General features: G+C 39.1%; 1 protein-coding gene across 6 annotated transcripts in view; it reads right to left on the bottom strand.

Moving 5' to 3' along the window:
• Positions 1-22,147, bottom strand: part of OPHN1 (oligophrenin 1) — a gene marked incomplete at its 3' end in the record, with an annotated part of 608,646 nt that overhangs the window by 175,688 nt on the left and 410,811 nt on the right. For all 6 annotated transcript variants that reach the window (XR_013813217.1, XM_079765071.1, XM_079765074.1 and 3 more), the window contains exon 16: positions 4,322-4,406. Coding sequence is in view for 5 of the 6 variants with exons in the window: in XM_079765071.1 (XP_079621197.1) it covers positions 4,322-4,406 (85 nt within the window). The remainder of the gene's footprint in view (positions 1-4,321; positions 4,407-22,147) is intronic.

Genomic DNA, 22,147 nt, shown 5'->3' on the forward strand with positions numbered 1-22,147 from the left:
CTACTAATCTCCACTGCCATTCCCAGGCCAAGGAGAAGCACAATATTTTTCCTGGACTACAGCAATACCCTGCTAATTAGTTTCTACCTATACCTACTTTGCCTTCCTCTTATGTGATCTCTCTATATTTTTTCAAAAATACAAATCTCATCATGCAATCTCCTGATTAAACTCTTTCAATACAGGGGTTGGCCAAAGTAGGTTTACAGTTGTTTATATGGAAAATACTTAATAAATAATACTAGAATAAACTATGTTACACATACTCACAACTGTAAATCTACTTTTGCCCACCACTATATATTCCCATCATTTTAAGATAAACTTAGGCCCCAATTCTTACAACATCCTATAAGGCTGTGCATGATCTGGCCCCTACATCTCTCCCCGCTCTCTACACTCAATATCCCACCGATACAGGTACATAAAGTTTCTTGAAGGGGTCTTCCTCCCCTTTAATTCAGGCCTTTGCATGTTTAGTTCTCTCTGTTTGGAACAGCCTCCCACAGTTGACTCCAAGTTACAATTCAAACCTCAGTTCAAACAAACAACCAGAATAAATCAGGTCTTCCTGTTATTTGCCTTCACAGTATCTTGCATCTTGCCTTCAGAGCATTTATTATAGTTTGTTATATTTGTACTAGAGGCCCAGTGCACGAATTTGTGTAAGGGTGGGGTCCCTCAGCCTGCCCAGCCTGGCGGGGAAGGCTGGGGGTAGGGACCACGGGAGGTTGGCCAGCTGGCCCCACCCCCAATCAGGGCCCATTGGGGCCAGACTGGGTGTGGGGAGGGGCTGTAGGAGGTTAGCTGGTCAACCCTGCCCATATCAGGGCCCATCCAGACTGGCCAGCCACGGGGAGGGACCACAAGAGGTTGGCCAGCCATGGGAGGCTGGCTGTGGGAGTGCACTGACCACCAGGGGGCAGCTCCTGCATTGAGCGTCTGACCCCTGGTGGTCAGTACACATCATAGCAACTGGTCAACTGGTCGTTCCAGTCATTCAGTCATAACGGTTGCTTAGGCTTTTATATATATAGACTAGAGGCCTGGTGCATGAAATTCATGCATGGGGGGAGTGGGGGTGGGAGGAAGGGTGTCCCTCAGCCTGGCCTGCACCCTATCCAATCTGGGACCCCTTGGGGGACATCCCTCTCACAATCCGGGACTGCTGGCTCCTAACTGCTTGTCTGCCTGACTGATCACACCCTAATCACTCCCCTGCCAGCCTGATTGACGCCTAACTGCTCCCCTGCCAGCCTGATTTCCCCCAACTGCCCTCCCCTGCCAGCATGATCACCCTAACTGCCTTCCCCTGCAGGCCTGGTTTCTCAAACTGCCCTCCCCTGCTGGCCTGGTCACTTCCAACTGCCCTCCCCTGCTGGCCTGGTTGCCCCTAACTGCCCTCCCCTGCCAGCCTTATTGCTCCTAACTGCCCTCCCCTGCTGGCCTGGTTGCACCCAACTGCCCTGCCCTGCTGACCTGATCTCGCCCCAAGCTTCCCTCCTCTGCTGCCTGGTCACCCCCAACTGCCCTCCCCTGCCAGCCTGGTCATCCCTAACTGCCCTCCCCTGCCAGCCTGATAGCCCCCAACTGCCCTCCCCTGCCAGCCTGGTCGCCCCCAACTGCCCTCCCCTGCCAGACTGATAGCCCCCAACTGCCCTCCCCTGCTGGCCTGATCACCCACAACTGCCCTCCCCTGTGGCCTGTTTGCTCGCAACTGCCCTCCCCTGCCAGCCCATCACCCACAACTGCCCCCCCCCCCCGCCGGCCATCTGTGGCAGCCATTTTGTGATGGCCATCTTGTGGTGGCCATCTTGTGACAATGTGAGGGTGGCCATCTTGTGGCAGCCATCTTGTGGTGGCCATCTTGTGATGACATCGCACGAGAGCATGATACCACCTAGGCTTTTATTATATAGGATATATAGATAACTATTTGTCTTTGTCTGCCTCTCTCACTGTTCTATAATCTATATGCTTACAGCCTAACACTATGCTAGACTTAGAATAGTACATGTTTATTGAATGACTCAGTGAATGGTGGACTGAATGAATGAAAGGTCAAAGAGATGTGCATTACTAGAGCATATTTATATTCTGAGGGGAAAGAGCCAGTTGAATGAGAAAGGTTAAAGATACAGGAAAGAGAAAGGATCATTTTTAGAGTATTTTTCTGGAAATGTTAGAGATAAGGGGTGAGTTAGGTACCTAGAACACAGATGCAGGAGACCCACTGTGAAAATACTAATATCTTTGAGAAATCTTAAGAATGTTGATTAGCTAGTGCATATTAAAGGCCCATAAATAAGAGTCTTAAGGATTAATATCTCTTATTAGGGATGCTATCCACTCACACTTGATTTTTCCATCTTTCAAAAGGGCCACACTGTTTATTGAGGGATGAGCTGGAAAAGATGTAATGTGGAAAGGAACTTAAGCTATATAAAACTTTTAAAACATTGATTCCTTTGAAGGAAGCTATAGACAGAATTATTTATTCTCATTATTCTTGTCATCACAAGTCTCCTGAAAGTAAGCAGATTGCTGTCTTTAAGAAATTACTGAAGCAACTCCAAGAAAGCCACATTCCTTGGCAGAAAGGAATAAAGGAAGAAGATGCTCCAATACCAGTTGCCTTACAAGTCAGAGATATTTAGGTTCAAATAATATGAGTTGTGAACATTGATATTATTAATAGGGAAAGGAGTGTACTTCAATTACCCCATCTTTAAAATGAGTATTAGTGCCACCTACCTTATATAGAGTTATTGTGAGAAAAAAACAATGAAATTGTCAGTATAAACAAGTAGAAAACTGGCTAGCAAAGAATAAACCCTCCACAACAGTATCTCTTTTATTTGGCAGATGCAAAAGATATACTCCTGGAAAGAGTATTCATGTTCATATAAAGTTATAGGATGATGCCACAGCAGAAGGTCATTTAACAGCAATATCTGAGACCCAATATATTTTGGATTAATGATATTTTCCAGAGCATAAGTATCTATCTTAATGACTAAAAAGTATACCAGTAATAACTGAAAAGAAGACATTTTAGCACATAAAGTATGATACATACTATGAAACATAAAAAATGGTAAGAAATTAATATGTTTAAAAATATGTATATGTGACAAATATTTTTACATAATATAGATTTATGCCAATAAATTGAATAATATATTAATCATCATTGTGAAGCTAAAAAATTTGCTGTGGAATAAACTTTTTTCCCTACTGCTGCTACTTCATTTAATTCCAACATTTTTATGGTTGTATTTTATTTTTCCACCATTATATTGATTAAAGCATTAGATATGAAACCCATATACAAGCACACAGATTATATTTGCGCAAATGTAATTTAATGTTTCAAACTGGTTATTATCTACCAAAACATGTTAAGAACCTTAAATGGTCACAAATCCTGATTTTACTAGTGAGCACATAGTGAGATCACTATAGATGCAAAATAGCAAAACTTAAATTTTAAGGGCATGATTTTTAAAATAAAATTTTCCCCTTAAAAAAAAGCACACACCTCATAAACACAGACAACACAGAGGAAAAGGGGGGTGAGGGCAGTTAGGAAAGGGTAAAGGGGGGATAAATGATGACAGAAGGAGACTTGACTTTGGTTAATAAACACACAATATAATATACAGAGGATGTACTAGTATTATAGAATTATACACCTGAAACCCAAATAATTTTATTCACCATTGTCATCACAATAAATTCAATAAAAAGTAATTAAAATAAAATAATTTCCTCCTTAAAAATCGAGTTTTCAATAACAATTCTATTATTTTGATGCTTCCCTTGCTTAAATTCCCAGATTAAATTTTTTTTTCTAATGTACATTCTCCTTTAACAGAAATCCTTTTCCCTTGCTTTTTCTTTAGCAATCTGATCCAATATCCTGAAACGTGGACCACATTAACTCCAATTTCCATCCAGACAACTTTCATCTATATATATAAAAGCTTAAGCAACCAGCGACCAGCCAACCAGCCAGTAGCTATGATGTGCACTGACCACCAGGAGGAAGACGCTCAACGCTGGAGCTGCCAAGCTGCAGTGACTTGGCAGCTGCGGTTCATGGGTGATGCACCTGGAACCAGAGAGGAGGGAGCCCCATTCTGGGGTGTGTCACCCGAGAATAGCCCTCTCGTAATCTGGGACCCCTCAGGGGATGTTGGAGAGCCAGTTTAGACCTAATCCCCACAGGCCAGGCAAGGGACCTCACCAGTACATGAATCCATGCACCAGGCCTCTAGTTAACTATAAAAAGCAAAGTCCCAAATCATATCAGGCATACCTGAGGTAGAATTTCAAAGAGCTGGTGATTGTCTTAATGTCCCAGTCACTATTATGAAAATCAACATCTCCTGGGCATTTAGGATCTAATTGAGAAAAGAAAATGAGAAAAAAGTTAACTTTCCAAAGATCTTATGTTTTACCTCTTTAAAAGGAAAATAAAGTGCCTTAATTAAAAGATAGTTACTCTAACTAGTTTTCAAGAGATGAAAATTTATAACAAAAATGTATTTGATATCTCAAAAAATTCCCTTGCATTTATTTTGGTCAGTCAGGCATGTAAGGAGCTTGGAAATCATCTCTTCCATTCACATGATAAGAAAACGTGTAACAAACAGAAAATAAACTTCTCTTAGATCAATCAGAGGACTAAAGTCATACATAGGGCAAACTACTGTCCCCAGAACTGAAGAGATACACAGGAAGATACAGAGAATTAAAATTTATCAGCATCAAAGCCCAGGAGTAACAAAAAAACACACTTGGGAATATGTACAGAGTCAGAAAAACCCAATCTGCAACTGAGAAATTGCTAGAGGCTTGGTGTGGACGAGTTTGAAAGTGAAAAATTATATAGGGACCCAGTCCTAGGTGGAGACTCCACACTTTTGTGAGTTTTATTTCCAGGAGCCCTATCAGGTTCTCACAATGAAGATCTGAGAAAAAACCCTCATATTTCTGTGCTTTTGAGAGGAGGAGAGAAAAAGTGGCCTTTTAAAATTTATGCAAAGAGCATTTCATTTTTCTTCATAAGAAACCCTCAAGAGAAACTATTTTACCAGATTCTAAAGTACTGGGGTTTTACCAGGGCTTAACTGACCTAGGAAAAGGGAAATTCCCAACTACAGACAAGCTTGTCTTCCTATCTTTTCTAAGTGGTAAAACCAAAATAAAACTGAAGAGCACTTGTGACGGTCACAAGTCAGGAGCACAGGATCACTAAAGACTAAGATGTAATTATAGGAATGTTGAATGCTACCCCTTTTCTGACACCTTGCCACCACATCAACAGGCCTTCTGGATAATAACATGAAAATATGACTAAAATAACTATGCTTCTCAGATAATATTTAAGAAGACTCTAGGGAAAACCAAAGACAATAGGGGAAATAAAAACAAGGATACCAGAGATAAGTTTGGCCTCTGATTTATAAATACAGCAAGCAATTAACACAGGCTAAACCCTAACCAGATAAACAAACATCACACTAAAGGTCTGTTTACCGCATTTCTGTTTATCACAGTTCCTTTTACTGATTACATCATGTCTAGCTTGAAACAAAAAATTGCAAAATACTAAAAAACAGATACTTTTCAAGAGATATTAAAAAACAAACAAACAACAACAACAACAACAAAAACACAATTTGAAGAAACACAGCCAACCAAACAACAAGACTCAGATATGGCAGAGATGTTGGCATTATTAGACTGGAAATTTCTATGATTAATAAGCTATGGTCTATAAATGATAATGTGGGCAACATAAAAGAGGAGATGGATAATGTAAGCAGAGAAATAGAAGCTATAAGAAAGAATCAAAAGGAAATTCTAAAATCAAAAACACAATAACAGAAATGAACAATTCTTTTGCTGTGCTCATCAATGGATGTGGGGAAGTATGGGACTTGGTTGGAAAATCTGTAAGGAGGATTCTCTGAAATGTCAAAGGCCTCTGGGGGACCTTGCTGAAGGTGGTAGTCCCTGCCTTGACTTTTCCAAACAAGTCTGAGCCCCTGGGTGTTTTACTAGAATCTCTATGTTTAAACTTCAAAACGTCCTTGTTTGAAAGAAACTACAAATGCAGGTGTTTTCTCAAGAATGCTTACCCTGCTGATTGTATCTAGATGTTAATTTTAGTTCAAGCAGTTATTACAATAAAAGCCTAAGGAGGCAGGTGAACAGGGCTGTTTGCTCCTAAACCCAAACAGCCCCTAGCCTTCTCTTTCACAGAAACATGTATCAGAGTAATCTATTCATCTGTCGCTCAGGGTCTCCTGGTCAGCCTCGGCAAAGTGGTGCCCGGTGTGAGGAGCCAGGAATGCAACGCAATGCGGCGGAATCCTCGAAAACAAAAAGTAAGAAAATGAAAGTAACTGCGCAGTAAGTAATTGGAGCCCACTTGCGATTTCCAAGTTCAAGGGAGTTGTTTCTCAGCTAAGGAATTCACTATCTCTGTTATGCTTCTTAAAAATGTGAGTATATTTTCCATTAGAAAAATAAGCCTATTTCCGAAAGTAAGGAAAAAAGGTTTTTCCTGTATTTGCCTAGGAAGCAAAGGTTATAAATATATTATTAAAATAATTATGTTATTTTAATTAGGAAGTTGATTACTTTAAATGAATAGATTACTTAATACTGTTTAATAATAATAATAATAATAATAATAACATATCTCTATATAAAAGCCTAATATGTATAGTGTCCCTTCGGGAGTTTGGGAGACCAGGAGTTCGATCGCTCGCTATGACATGTGCTGACCATCGGGGGCAGCACGGAATGAAGGAAGGCCCCAGCCAGCAGCTGGAAGGCCCCAATCGGCCCTGATAGCCGGCCAGGCCTAGGGACCCTACCCGTGCATGAATTTTGTGCACCGGGCCTCTAGTAATAATATAATATATTTGACTATCTTCCAAGTGTTTTAAATTTTAAGATTTGCTTTTTCTCCTTATGAAGGAAAATTTTATACTTAAGGTATATAGGAAGCTCTGTCAAATAAGGAAATAATAATTATATTCTATTTACAAAAGCATATTAAGTAGATTCTAATATGCTTTCATTTATAACTGTTATAAATTATAATATTGTGGAATATTGTGTTGTACAGACAGTACAAGATTCTATGTCATTTGCATTATAATCAAATCAATAACCATGTCATTTTAAATTTCTTCTCATTTGGAGACAGTCACTATTTTGTTATGATACATTTATAAAAATGTTACATCTTCTTAGGGATCCATAGTAAGGACTCCAAATTATTTTAAGCTACATATCTCTGAGAATAAAATTTCAGATTATCCCCTTGAATTGGATAAAAATTATTAGAACTCTGTAGAGTATCTAGATTTATAGAAATATTGTCAAGAAAAATCAGGAGAAAAATATTTAATTATAGGACTAAATGAACTAAAAATAATTATGGTTTTAGTAATTATTGTTATGGCAATGTTCTTGTTTGCATGAATCCAATAAGAATCTGATTTCTTCATAACAGGACATAGGTCAGGTTCTAATTGTAGTTTTATTAACCAAAACTTTACTGGAATGTCACGTCTGAAAGAGAGAAATGCCAGGACTCTGAATGTCACCAGAAAGCTCTAAGGAATGAAAATTGACTTTGAAGCTGATAAGCCCCTTGGATAAATAGCCTGGTACCATGCTTTATCACGTGATTCATGGCAGTCTTTCCATCCAATTTGCAGCCCCACCCAAGCTGTTTGCAGCATCTTTTCCATACGAATGACCTGTCCTGGCTCAGGCTTCAGACATTGCTAAAATCTCTCAAACAAGCTGTAGCTGGTAACAGCATGTCCCAAGCCTATGAATAAAAGGCCCAAGACCTGGCTCTAGCACCAGCCTATCCTAGTTCAGAGCTGGGCCTCATGTGGACACTTCCTAGCCTAATACAAATAGCAGACATCTGCAGCTCTCTATGTAGCTTTTGCTAGGTGGTCCTAGGCAGTGGCTGACTTTGCACCTCCCTAATGGCCCTAGAGCCAGTGCACCCAGAGGACAGCTTCAGAACATACCAGATTACAACTCTACATATCCACAATCAATGCACTCAAGAGGCAGACTCAGTGAGCAACAAAGCCCCACTGAAGCAAGTCTTGACCTAGGAGATATGTCCTACACAGCAGCTCTAACACTGTAGTCATAGATGGTCCTGACAGCCAATTGGACTGGAGGTCAACTCCTCCCAATAATGCCAACAGCAATCAAGGCTCAACTACAAGACTGTGCACACAGCCCACACAGGGGCACACCTAGAGTGCCCAGCTCAAGTGACTGGGAAGGCTGAGCCACGGGACCCTACAGGACACCTACTACACAAGGCCACTCTACCAATTTTAGGAGACATAGCAGCTCTACCTAGTACATAGAAACAAACACGAGGGAAGCAGCCAAAATGAAGAAACAAAGAAACATGTCACAAATTAGAGAAATGGAAGCAAGCAAACTACTGGATGCAGAGTTCTAACCATGGTTATAAGGTTACTCAAGGATCTTCATGAGAATTTCAAGATTCTCAGTAAAAATGTTAAAGATGAAAAAGGGCCAATCAGAAATTAAGTATTCACTAACTGAAATAAAGAATAATTTACAGGAATTCAATAGTAGAGTGGAAGATTCTGAGAATCAAATCAATGATTTGGAATCTGAGGAAGCAAAAGTCACCTACTCAGAAGAGAAAAAAGAAAGGAATCCAAAAATATGAAGGTGTAAGGACCATCTAGGACAACTTCAAGCATTTGCAATATGGGGGTGCTGTTAGGAGAAGAAAGAAAGCAAGATATTGAAAACCTATTTGAAGAAATAATAACAGAAAACTTCCCCTACCTGGTGAAATAAATAGACTTACAAGTCCAGGATTCACAGAGATTACCAAACAAGAGGAACCCAAAGAGGCCCACACCAAGACACATCATAATTTAAACACCAAGGGTTAAAGAGAATCTTAAAGCAGCAAGAGGAAAACAGTTATCTATCTATGAAGAAGTGCCCATATAACTGTGAGCTGATTTCTCAACATAAGTTTTGCAGACCAGAAGGAAGTGGCAAGAAATATTAAAAGTAATGAATAGCAAGGGCCTACAATCAAGATTAATCTAGCCAGCAAAGCTATCATTTAGAATTGAAAGTCAGATAAAGGGCTTCGCAGAAGCTAATGAAGCTCATCACCACCAAACCAGTATTACATGAAATGTTGGAAGGTATTCTTTAAGAAGAGGGAGAAGAAGAAGAGAGAGAAAAAAGAACAATAAAAGAGCAATAAATACATATCTACCAATCACCGAATCTAAAAATTAAGACAAATGACCAAGGAATCTAATGAACAAAATAAACTGGTGACTAAAATAGACTCAGAGAAATGGAAACATAGAACAAACTGATCAATCTCAGAGGGAAGGGGTGGGAGGTGGATGGGATGAGATTAACCAAAGATTTTACCTATGGACATAGACAAAAGGATGGTGAAGGCCTGGGGTGGGGCAAGGCGGTAACCAGGTAAAGGTGGGTAATGGGTGGAAAAAATGGGGGGCATCTTTAATACTCTCAACAATAAATATTTTTAATAAAAAAGAAAAATAAATAAAAATAATAAGAACGGAATATCCAAGAACCCTGGGACAATAACAAAAGGTATAGAATACACATAATGGGAATACCAGAAGGAGAAGAAATAGAAAAGTGAACAGCAGAAACATCTGAAGGAATAATGAGTGAGAATTTCTCAAAACTAATAATAAACAAGAAACCACAGATTCAGGAAACTCAGAAAACACCAGCAGAATACATACCAAAACATCTACACCTAGGCATAACATATTTAAATTAAATATCAAAAAACAAGGAAAAAATCTTGACAGAAGCAGAAGAAAATCACACCTTACCAAAGGAGGAACAAGGATAAGATTTATATCATACTTCTCTTTAGAAACCATACAAGCAAGAAGAGAGTCAAATAAAATATGTAGTGTTGAAAGAAAAGCAGATCAGCCTAAGTTCTGTACCCAGTAAAAATATCTTTAAAAGTAAAGGACAAATAATTTATCATTTAAACAAACACTGAGGAAATTTGTCACCAGTAGACATGCTTTGCAAAAGACGTTAAAAGAAGTCCTTCATAGAGGAAGCTATAGGTCAATAATTCAGATCTACATGAAGAAAAGAGTATGAGAAGAGGAATAAATAATGGTAAATAAAACATTTGTAGTTCTCTATTCTTAATTGATCTAACAGGTAAAAGTTCAAAATAATAGCAATAATGCATTCAGTTATTATAGCTTAGAGATAAGGGAAATGAATGACAATGTTATAAGGGATTAAAGATAAGAACTAAAAATATTCTGTTATAAGGTACTAATGTGACTTGTATAGTGGTATAGTGTTATTTAAAAGAGGACTTGGGAAGAGAACCAAGATGGCAGCATAGGTAAACACATATACTTGTTGCCTCTCACAACCACATCAAAACCACAACTAAACGGCAGAACAACTACCACCCAGAAACACAGGAAAGCTGGCTGAGTGGAAGTTTCACAAATAGAGAGGTGAAGAAAGCGCATTGAGACTGGTAGGAGGTGCGGAGGCGTGGAAAGTGCTGGCACCTGGATGTGTTGCTCTTTTAATCAGGAGGGAGATATAAGCTCCTGCTGGCTCTGAACTCCAGTTCTGGGCGAGACTCTGGGGGACCCAGGCACATACAGGGAGAAACTGCACTGTGTGGCATCGAGACAGGAAAGCGAGGGTGGCTTTCTCTTAGAGGGGCTCCCAGCGATCATTGTTCCTGCATGGGGGTGCAGGACACGGAGAACCAGAGACTTCTCCAGTTTAGGGCTGACTGGCAGGCATTGCTGTTTGCTCCACTCTGGTAATACCCAGAGACCCTGCCCCACCAAATTTACAACCCCACCCAAGCAGTGTGCATCGGCTTTTGCATATGAATGGCCTGTTCTTTGGCCTAAACCCTGTCAAACTGCAGCTGGGTCAGAGAGCCCCAGAGCTTCCAAAAGAAGGCCCAAGGCCCGGCTGGCCTTGCTTCACAACTGGGCCTTGTCTGGGCATTTCGAAACCCCATATAAAGAGGAGGAATCTACAGATATCTCTGTAGCTCCTGATTGGCAGCCCCAGACTTTGGCTGACCTTGCACCTCCTTGGAGATCCAAGAGGTAGTGTACCCAGGAGTCAGAGTGAGACCATACCAGATTACAAATCTTCACATCCATAAGAGACACACTCAAGGGGAGACTCAGTGAGCAACAAAGCCCCATTGAAGCAAGTCCTGCACCATAAGGGTGTCTCCTGTGCAACAGATTTTCCAGTGTAGACATAGCTGGTCATCACAGCCAATTGGCCTGGAGGTCAATTCCTCCCAGTGATACCAACAGTAATCAAGGGTTAACTACAACAAGACTGTGCAAACAGCCCACAAAGGGGTCCACCAAGAGCATCCACCTCAGATGACTGGAGAGCCTGAGCTACTGGGCCCTATAGGACACCAAGCACACAAGGCCACTCTATCAACTCAAGGAGAATTAGCAGCTATCCAGTACATAGAAACAAACACAGGGAAGCAGCCAAATGTGGAGACAAAGAAACAAGTCACAAATGAAAGAAATGGATTAAAGCAAAACACTGGATATAGAGTTCAAAACCACAGTTATAAAGTTACTCAAGAATCTTCTAGAAACCTCCAAGAAATTTAGTGAGACCCTCAAGGATATAAAAAATGACCCATCAGAAATTAAGCATACACTGACTGAAATAAAAAATAATATACAGAGATCCAACAGCAGAAACACACCAGGCCAGAAGGGAATGGAATGAAATATACAAAGTGATGCAAAACAAGGGACTGAATCCAAGAATACTATACCCAGAAAGGCTATCATTCAAATTGAAGGTGGAATCAGAAGCTTCACAGACAAAAAAGGGATAAGAGAGTTCATCACTACCAAGCCAGCAATGCAAGAAATGCTAAAGGGACTACTGTAAAAAGAAGAAAGAGAAAGGCAAGAAGAAACACAAACACTAAGGAAAAATATGACAACAAACAGGTACTTATCAATAATAACATTAAACGTAAATGGATTAAAGGCACCAATCAAAAGACATAGGGTAGCTGAATGGATAAGAAAACATGACCCATATATTTGCTATCTATAAGAGACTCACCTTAGAACAAAGGATTCACACAGACTGAGAGTGAAGGGATGGAAAAACATTTTTCAGGCAAATGGAAATGATAAAAAAGCTGGGGTTGCAATACTTATATAAGATAAAATAGACCTCAAAGTTAAGGCCATAATAAGAGATAAGGAAGGCCACTACAAAATACTAAAGGGAGCAATTCAGCAAGAAGATATAACTCTGGTAAACATATATGCACCCAATGCGGGAGCACCCAAATACATAAAAAATCTCCTGGAAGATATCAAGGGAGAGATCGACATCAATACAATAAGAGTAGGGGACTTTAATACACCACTGACATCAATGGATAAATTCTCTGGACAAAAAATCAGCAAAGAAACAGCAATTCTAAATGACACACTAGATCAGATGGACCTAATAGACATCTTCAGAGTATTTTACCCGAAAGCCATGGAATATACGTTCTTCTCAAGTGCACATGGGACATTCTCAAAAATAGACCACATATTGGGTAACAAGCAAAGTCTCCCAAAATTCAAAAAGATTGAAATCATATCAAGCATTTTCTCAGATCACAATGGCATAATATTAGAAATAAACTACAATAAAAACATTCCAAAAAATTCATACTTGGAAGCTAAATAGCATGCTACTAAACAATGATTGGGTCATCAATGAGATCAAATCAGAAATTAAAAACATCCTGGAGACAAATGACATTAAAAACACAACATTGCAAATCCTATGGGACACAATGAAAGCAGTCCCGAGAGAAAAGTGTATAGCTCTACAGGCCTACCTCAAAAAAAGAAGAAAAAATGGTAATAAATCATCTAACTCAACAACTCAAAGAATTAGAAAGGGAGCAACAAGAAAAGCCCACAGTGAGCAGAAGGAAGGAAATAATAAAGATCAGAGCAAAAATCAATGACATAGAGACCAAAAAAAAAATAAAATACAAAAGATCAACAAAACCAAGAGCTGGTTATTTGAAAGGATAAACAAGATTGATTAACCTCTAGCCAGGCTCACCAAGAAGCAAAGAGAGAGGACCCAAATAAACAAAATCAGGAATGAAAGAGGTGAAATAACAACAGACCCCACAGAAATACAAAAGATTGTTAAAAAATACTATGAACAACTCTATTCTAACAAACTAGACAACCTGGAGGAAATGGATACATTCATAGAAAAACTCAACCTTCCAAAACTTACTCAGGAAGAGTCTAAAAATCTCAACAGGCTGATAACTATGGAAGAAATTGAAGCAGTCATTAAAAAGCTTCCAGCAAACAAAAGCCCGGGGCCAGACAGCTTCACAGGGGAGTTTTATAAAACATTCAAAGGAGAACTAAAACCTATCCTACTCAGACTATTCCAGAAAATTCAAGAAGAAGGAACATTTTCAAGCTCCTTCTATGAAGCCAGCATCACCCTAATACCAAAACCAGATAAAGATAACACAATGAAAGAGAATTACAGGCCAATATCCCTCATGAACATAGATGCCAAAACCCTCAACAAAATTCTAGCAAATCGGCTCCAGCAGTACATCAGAAAGATCATACACCATGACCAATTAGGATTTATTCCAGGGATGCAAGGATGGTACAATATTCGCAAATCAATAAATGTGATACATCACATAAAGAAATTGAGAGATAAAAACTATATAGTCATATCAATTGATGCAGAAAAAGCATTTGACAAAATCCAACACCCTTTCTTGATAAAAACTCTCAACAAGATGGGAATAGAAGGATCATATCTCAACATGATAAAAGCCATATATGACAAACCCACAGCCAACATCATACTCAATGGGCAAAAACTAAAACCATTTCCTCTAAGAACAGGAACAAGACAGGGATGCCCACTCTCACCACTCCTGTTCAACATAGTTTTGGAAGTACTAGCCATAGTGATCAGACAAGAAGAAGAAATAAAAGGCATTCAAATTGGAAAACAGGAAGTAAAACTGTCCTTATTTGCAGATGACATGATACTGTACATAGAAAACCCTAAGGACTCCATCAAAAAATTATTAGACTTAATAAATGAATTTGGCAATGTAGAAGGATACAAAATCAACGCCAAGAAATCTATGGCATTTCTATACACCAATAATGAACTTACAGAAAGAGAGACTAAAAAAGCAATCCCATTTACCATTGCACCAAAAAACATAAGATACCTAGGAATAAACTTAACTAAGGAGGTAAAAGACCTATACATGGAAAACTACACGACACTGAAAAAAGAGATAGAGGAAGATGTAAACAGATGGAAGAACATACCATCTTCATGGATTGGTAGATTCAACATTATTAAAATGTTTATACTACCCAAAGCAATATATAGATTCAATGCACCCCCCATTAAAATACCAATGGCATATTTTACAGACCTAGAAAAAACACTCCAAAAATTCATCTGGAATAAAAAAAGACCCCGAATAGCAACAGCAATCCTGAGAAAGAAGAATAAAAGTAGGAGGGATCTAAATACCAGATTTCAAGTTGTATTACAAAGCCACTGTTCTCAAAACAGCCTGGTACTGGCATAAGAACTGACATATAGACCAATGGAATAGAATTGAGAATCCAGATATCAACCCAAACCATTATGCTCAATTAATATTTGACAAAGGAGGCATGAACATACAATGGAGTCAAGACAGTCTCTTTAACAAATGGTGTTGGGAAAATTGGACAGATACATGCAAAAAAATGAAACTAGACCACCAACTTACACCATACACAAAAATAAACTCAAAATGGATACAGGACTTAAACATAAAACGGGAAACCATAAAATACTAGAGGAATCCACACGCAGCAAAATCTCAGATATAGCCGAAAGAACTTCTTCACTGATACTGCTCCTTGGGCAATGGAAGCTAAAGAGAAAATAAACAAATGGGACTGCATCAAAATAAAAAGCTTTTTCACAGCAAAGGAAACCATCAATAAAACAACAAGAAAACCACTGCATGGGAGAACGTATTTGCCAACAATATCAACGATAAGGGTTTAATCTCCAACATTTACAGATAACTCATACAACTTCACAAAAAGAAGATAAACAACCCAATCAAAAAATGGGCAACTGATCTAAATAGACACTTTTTGAAAGAAGACAGAAGGAAGGCCAAGAGGCATATGAAAATATGCTCAAAGTCACTAATCATCAGAGAGATGCAAATCAAAACAACAATGCGGTACCATCTTACACAGGTCAGAATGGCTATCATCAACAAATCAGCAAATGACAAGTGTTGGCAAGGATGCGGAGAAAAAGGAACTCTCTTACACTGCTGGTGGGAATGCAGACTGGTGCAGCCACTATGGAGAACAGTATGGAGTTTCCTTAAAAAACTCCCATTTGACCCAGTGATCCCTCTTCTAGGAATATATCCCAAGAAAATAGAAACACGAATCAGAAAGGATATATGCACCCCTATGTTCATAGCAGCACAATTCACCATAGCTAAGATTTCAAAACAGCCTAAATGCCCATCAGCAGATGAGTGGATTAAAAAACTGTGGTACATCTACACAATGGAATACTACTCTGTGGTAAAAAGAAGGAGTTCCTACCATTTGCAACAACATGGATGGAGATGGAGATCATTATGCTAAGTGAAATAAGCCAGGCAGAGAAAGATAAACAACACATGATCTCACTCATTTGTGGAATATAATGAACGGCATAGACTGATAAACAAGAACAGACCCAGAGATTGAGTAACGTCAATCAGAACCTCAACCCTCAGGGAAGGAGTGCATTGGTGGGAGTAAGGGCGAGAGATCAACCAAGGGACTTGCGTGCATACATACGAGCCTAATCAATGGACACAGATAACGGGGGGGGGCAGGGCACGAGTGGGGGGTAGGGAGTAATGGGGGTATAAGGACACATATGTAAAATAATAATAATAATAATAATAATAATAATAATAATAAAATAAAAAGAAAGTGTGAGATAACCGGAACCATGAGAACACCTGAGAACGTCTTCCCTGCCATGCTAGCAGTCATCAGCAAGACGGTAAGATTAACTGGGGCTAAAGGGGAAGTATTTTGAACTTATGTTCCTGACCCTTCATGGGTAAGAGCCCTTACGTGGGCTGATCCCCCACCTAATGTAGTCACCAATAATACCAAATACCTTGGTCATCCAGGAGGACCATGGGAGGGGCAAGGAAGTATAATTACACAGGGGTCGCCACCCAGCTTCCCTTTTGTACGACACAAAATCAAACCACTGCTCCTTTGTGTGTAAAATTAAAGAGAGATTTTTGGCTTGCGTGGACACCAAAGGAAGGGACTATCACTACTTGCTCCTGGGAGAGGTGCAGAAAATGTAACTAAGACCTAGTCTATACAAAAAGATATGGACAGCCAGTTTGAAATGGAATTGCCATGGCCTAGAGCAAAGAATATCCCTACATGATATTATTCTACAATGTCATTATAATTTTCCCCAGATTTGGGTTAGCCCCATTACCTATAATAGTACCTCGCACCGTTGGGAATCAATTAAAAAAAATCATCTTTTTGGTGATTGGAGACAAAGGTAACACATTTCTTGATAATTTAGAATTACAACAGCATAATGTACAATTATCCCAAACAAACTTACATACCAATTCTTTGAATGTCTGGCAGCAATTTAAAAACAACCTGAAAGGATTTAATCCCTTCCACAGTGCAGAGGGCCACCTGGGAGGGCACCTGAGCATTCTATATTGGCACCTCTTGCCCTTTTAGCCAAGGGGGTCCCTCTTCGCGTGGTCCAGTTGCCCACAGCTGTTGCCTGAGCTTTCAGTTCATGCCGAGGTTGAAGCATCATGATAGCTGGTACCATGGATCTGTTTCTCGCCCAGTGAAATGAGCTGGGCCTGCCCTGGAGAAGAAACCTGGGTTCCCCAAGATATGTGAGCAGTGCCAGGGCCTTGCCAGCAGGCGATGTGATCCCAAGGCAGGTGCTGGGTGTGGAGGCCATGGGGGCATAGGATACCAAGGAGACAGAACTGAACCTCACATTACCCTACTGGGCCCCGGAGGATGGCTGGTTAGCCAGAGACGATTAAGATTCCTCAGGGAAGGAACAACCTAAGACAGGCACAGTCGCAGAGGGGCCATCAAGAGAGAACTTGGGGGTCAACAAAGGTGGGGCACATACCCTTACCCCCACCCAACTTTGCAGGGGCCTGAACCTTCACCCCTTCTGAGGGAGGTCTCCTGCCCCCATGGCTGCTTCGCTTCCGATGCACAGCTCAAATCGGGACCCAGGTAACAAACAGAGACTTGGCCAAAAGCAGATGCCCTCTCACTGCAACAAGACTTGTTTGAGATGTCTTGTAGCCATGGTGTGGGGAAGTGGGTTTTTGATATCCAAATCCAGCCTAGAACCAGGAATGCTCAGGGCCTACTCAAGAAGGCAAATAATCCTTTCCACTAATATATACAGGGTAAAATAAGATTGTTGTTAGAGTGTTGAGTTTGACAGTAGAATAGTAGTCAAGTTTTCAGAGTAATTTAAATTGGCTAATTGAAACAAGCGAATATTATAGAAAAACTGAATATACTGTACCAAAAGCTGTTCTTAAAGTGTTAACAAAAATTTCGATTGGCAATTCATCTCATGGTAAAATTGTGTAACACGTAATGAACCTAAAGCAGTCATATTTTAGTGCAAAAAATTAAAATGTAAAAGCTATCAAGACTACATTATAAAATTCCCAAAAACCCCCTAATATTTAAATTAAAAAAGCGGGTGATAGTAGAAGAATATCATGTAAGGAAAAATATCCTGTAAGTAAATTACATCTAGAAAATTTTTACTTTAGAAAATTAAGTTTAATCTGTAATGCTAACAGCAAGAAACCCATGAAAAACACACATGGTGTCAAAACAAGCCAGAGGAAAAGCATTTGGGGGGAAAAAAAATGAAAAAGGACCCCACGTCAAATTTATAGAAAATATTCCTTTACTAACTTTTGGTCGAGAATGTTTGTATATTTTCAGAAAATAACTCCAAGACCATGTGGATTCCCGCAATAGAGAGGAATTGACAGGACTGCTCCAACCATGAAGACAGAAGAGAAACAGTCCAGAGATGGAAGACACTGACAACGCCTTGCCATACTAGCAGACAGCAGCTGTGCGCTGCTGAAGGATGCCCAGGACCAAACCAGAAACAGTCGGACCTGCATCACTACCATTTATCCACCACCCAGAACTGAAATATTGCTGACATGTACACATAAGGAAATGTTCGACACTGAAATTGGGACTCAAAAGAACTGTTGGCCCAGAAAGAAACTCACTACAGACTGATTCATTTGCCTCCCAGCAAATAACCATTATAGCTTGTCTCATTTTCGGTTCTTATAAGTGTATTTCTTGTATCACATGATCTCACGCATCTAAGGGAAATAATGAACAACATAACCTGAAGAACAAAAACAGACCCGGCAACAGGGAAGCATCAACCAGACTATCAAACCTCAGAGGGAAGGTAGGGTAGAGTGGGGGAAAGGGGGAGAGATCAACCAAAGGACTTGTATTCATACATATAAGCCTAATCAGTGGTCATTGGCAACAGGGTGGTGGGGGCATATGTGGAGAGGGATTCGGGATGGCAATAGGGGGATGAGGACAAATATGTGATACCATAACTAATAACAAAATTTTAAAAAAAGAAAAAAGAGATAGAGGAAGACATAAACAAATGGAAGAACATACCATGTTCATGGATTGGTAGAATTAACATCATTAAAATGTCCTTACTACCTAAAGCAATCTATAGATTCAATGCAATACCTATTAAAATACCAATGGCATATTTCAAAGATCTAGAACAAACTCTACAAAAATTCATCTGGAATAAAAAAAGACCCTGAATAGCCGCAGCTATCCTGAGAAAGAAGAACAAATTTGGAGGGATCACAACACGGGACATCAAGCTATATTACCAAGCCATGGTCTTCAAAACTGCCTGATACTGGCAGAAGAACAGACATATAGACCAATGGAACAGAATAGAGAATCGAGAAATTGACCCAAGCCATTATACTCAATTAATATTTTACAAAGGTGGCAAGAACATACAATAGAGTCAAAACAGTCTCTTTAATAAATAGTGCTGGGAAATTTGGTCAAATGCATGCAAAAAAAAATGAAACTAGATCACAAAATTACACAGTACACAAAAACAAACTCAAAATGTCTAAAGGACTTGAATATAAGACGGGAAACCATAGAAATCCTACAAGACTCCATAGGCAGCAAAATTGCAGACATATGTTTTAGCAATATCTTTACAGACACAGATCCTAGGGCAAGAGAGACTAAGGCGAAAATAAACAAATGGGACTACATCAAAATAAGCTTCTGCACAGCAAAAGAAACGATCATCAAAATAACAAGACATCTTATTGCATGGGAGACATATTTGCCAATGTTATTTCCGATAAGGGTTTAATCTCCAACATTTACAGGGAACTCATACAACTTAACAAAAGTAAGATAAGCCGAAACCGGTTTGGCTCAGTGGATAGAGCATCGGCCTGCGGACTCAAGGGTCCCAGGTTCGATTCCGGTCAAGGGCATGTACCTTGGTTGCGGGCACATCCCCAGTAGGGGGTGTGCAAGAGGCAGCTGATCGATGTTTCTCTCTCATCGATGTTTCTAACTCTCTATCCCTCTCTCTTCCTCTCTGTAAAAAATCATTAAAAATATATTTTAAAAAAAAACAACAAAAAAAAAGTAAGATAAGCAATCCAATCAAAAAATGGGCAAAGGATCTATAGACACTTTTTGAAAGAGGACATTTGGAAAGCCAAGGGACATATGAAAACATGTTCAGTCACTAATCACCTGAGAGATGCAAATCAAAACAACGAGGTACCACCTCACACCTGTCAGAATGGCTATCATCAACAAATGACAAGTGCTGGAGAGGAAGTGGAGAAAAAGGGACCCTTCTTCACTGTTGGTGGGAATGCAGACTGGTGCAGCCATTGTGGAAAACAGTATGGCATTTCCTCAAAAATTTAAAAATGGAACTGCCATTTGACCCAGTAATACCACTTCTAGGAATATATCCTAAGAAAAAGAAACACCAATCAGAAAGGATATATGTACCCCTATGTTTATAGCAGCACAATTTACAATAGCTAAGATTTGGAAACAGTCTAAATGCGAATCAGCAGATTAGTGGATTAGAAAACCATAGTACATCTACATAATGGAATACTACGCTACTATAAAAAAAAGGAATTCTTATCATTTGCAACAGCATGGATGGAACTGAAGAGCATTACGCTAAGTGAAATAAGCCAGTCAGGGAAAGAAAAATACCAAATGATCTCACTCATTTGTGGATAATAAAGAACATTATAACCCGATGAACAAAAAGATAGATACAAAGGCAGAGAAGCATCGAACAGGCTGTCAAATTACAGCGGGAAGGCTGGGGGGTGGGAGGAGGTAAAAGATCAACCTAAGGACGTGTATGCATGCATATGAGCATAACCAATGGACGCAAGACACTGGAGGTGGGGGTGAGGGCATGTGCCGGGGGTAGGGGAAGTTGGTGGAAGGTCAATGGGGGGAAAAAAGGAGACATATATACTACTATTTATAATACTTTAAACAATAAAAAAAGTTAAATATAAATTTGCTGTATGACTCAGAACTTCCTCTCCTAGTTACATATTTAAGATAAATGAAAATGTATGTTGACACAAAGGCTTTGACATAAATATTCATAGCAACATTATTGAAACTAGCCCAAAACTAGAAATAACTCAACTGCTCATCAACTTCAATAGACTACTATGCAGCAATAAAAATTCATGAAATATTAATACCGAGGTACATTATGCTAAGTGAAAGAAGCCAGGCACTACAAACCGCATATCATATAATTCCATTTTAATAAAATTTCAAATAAAGGAAAATTCATAGAGAAGAAAGGAGTTTACTGATTGCCTGGGACTCAGAGTTATTAACTGTAAATGCACGTGTTGCAGAAATGAAAATGGTCGTAACTCATTTATGGTATGGGTGCACCACTCAACAAAGTTATTAATATCATTGAATTGTACATTTGAAATCAGCGATTTTATTATGTGAAAAAAACTCAAAGTTTTTAAAAACCTGAACATATACATACTCCATGACCCATAAATTTTACTCCTAGGTATATCTGTAATATATATCATACATGTATGTTCTCCTTAAAGGCATGTAAAAGAATTTTCATAGCAGTGCTATTTTTAATAATCTCAAATTGGAAACAACCATAATGTCTATTAACACAGAATGGATAAATATGCTATGAAACATTAATACCCTGGAATAGTATACAACAATGAGAATGAACAAATTCCAACCATAATAATGACACAGATGAATCTTACAAACTTATTGTTTGTTGAGAGAAAGAATGCAGGCACAAAAGAGTGTAAAATGTTTGATTCTATTTATATAAAAAGTAGTAATAAAGAAAAACTAGTCTGTACCATTATAAGTCATAACAATGGTAAACTTCTGATATAGGATTATGATTAAAAGGGGTCAGAATTAAACTTTTATATGTAGGTGTTACTCTATGACTTTTTTAACTCACCCAAGGATATGTTTATTCATTTTAGAGAGAGGAATGAAGGGAGAGAGTGAAACATCAATGTGAGAGAGAAACATTCACTGATTGCCTTTCATTGGCACCCCACCTGGGGACCTAACTTGCAACCTAGATATATGCCCTGACCGGGAATTCAATGTTATTTTCTTTAAGAAAAAAGTAGAACAGCTTTTGTCTTTGAACCTTTTCCACCCATTTTTAATTGAGCTCTAATTAATGGAGAGAGAAATAAACATAGATCTTACATGTACATTTTTGACACTTTTTAAAATGTCATATCATGCACTAA

This window comes from Cnephaeus nilssonii, assembly GCF_951640355.1.
Source record: "Cnephaeus nilssonii genome assembly, chromosome: X".
NCBI classification, from domain to species: domain Eukaryota; kingdom Metazoa; phylum Chordata; class Mammalia; order Chiroptera; family Vespertilionidae; genus Cnephaeus; species Cnephaeus nilssonii.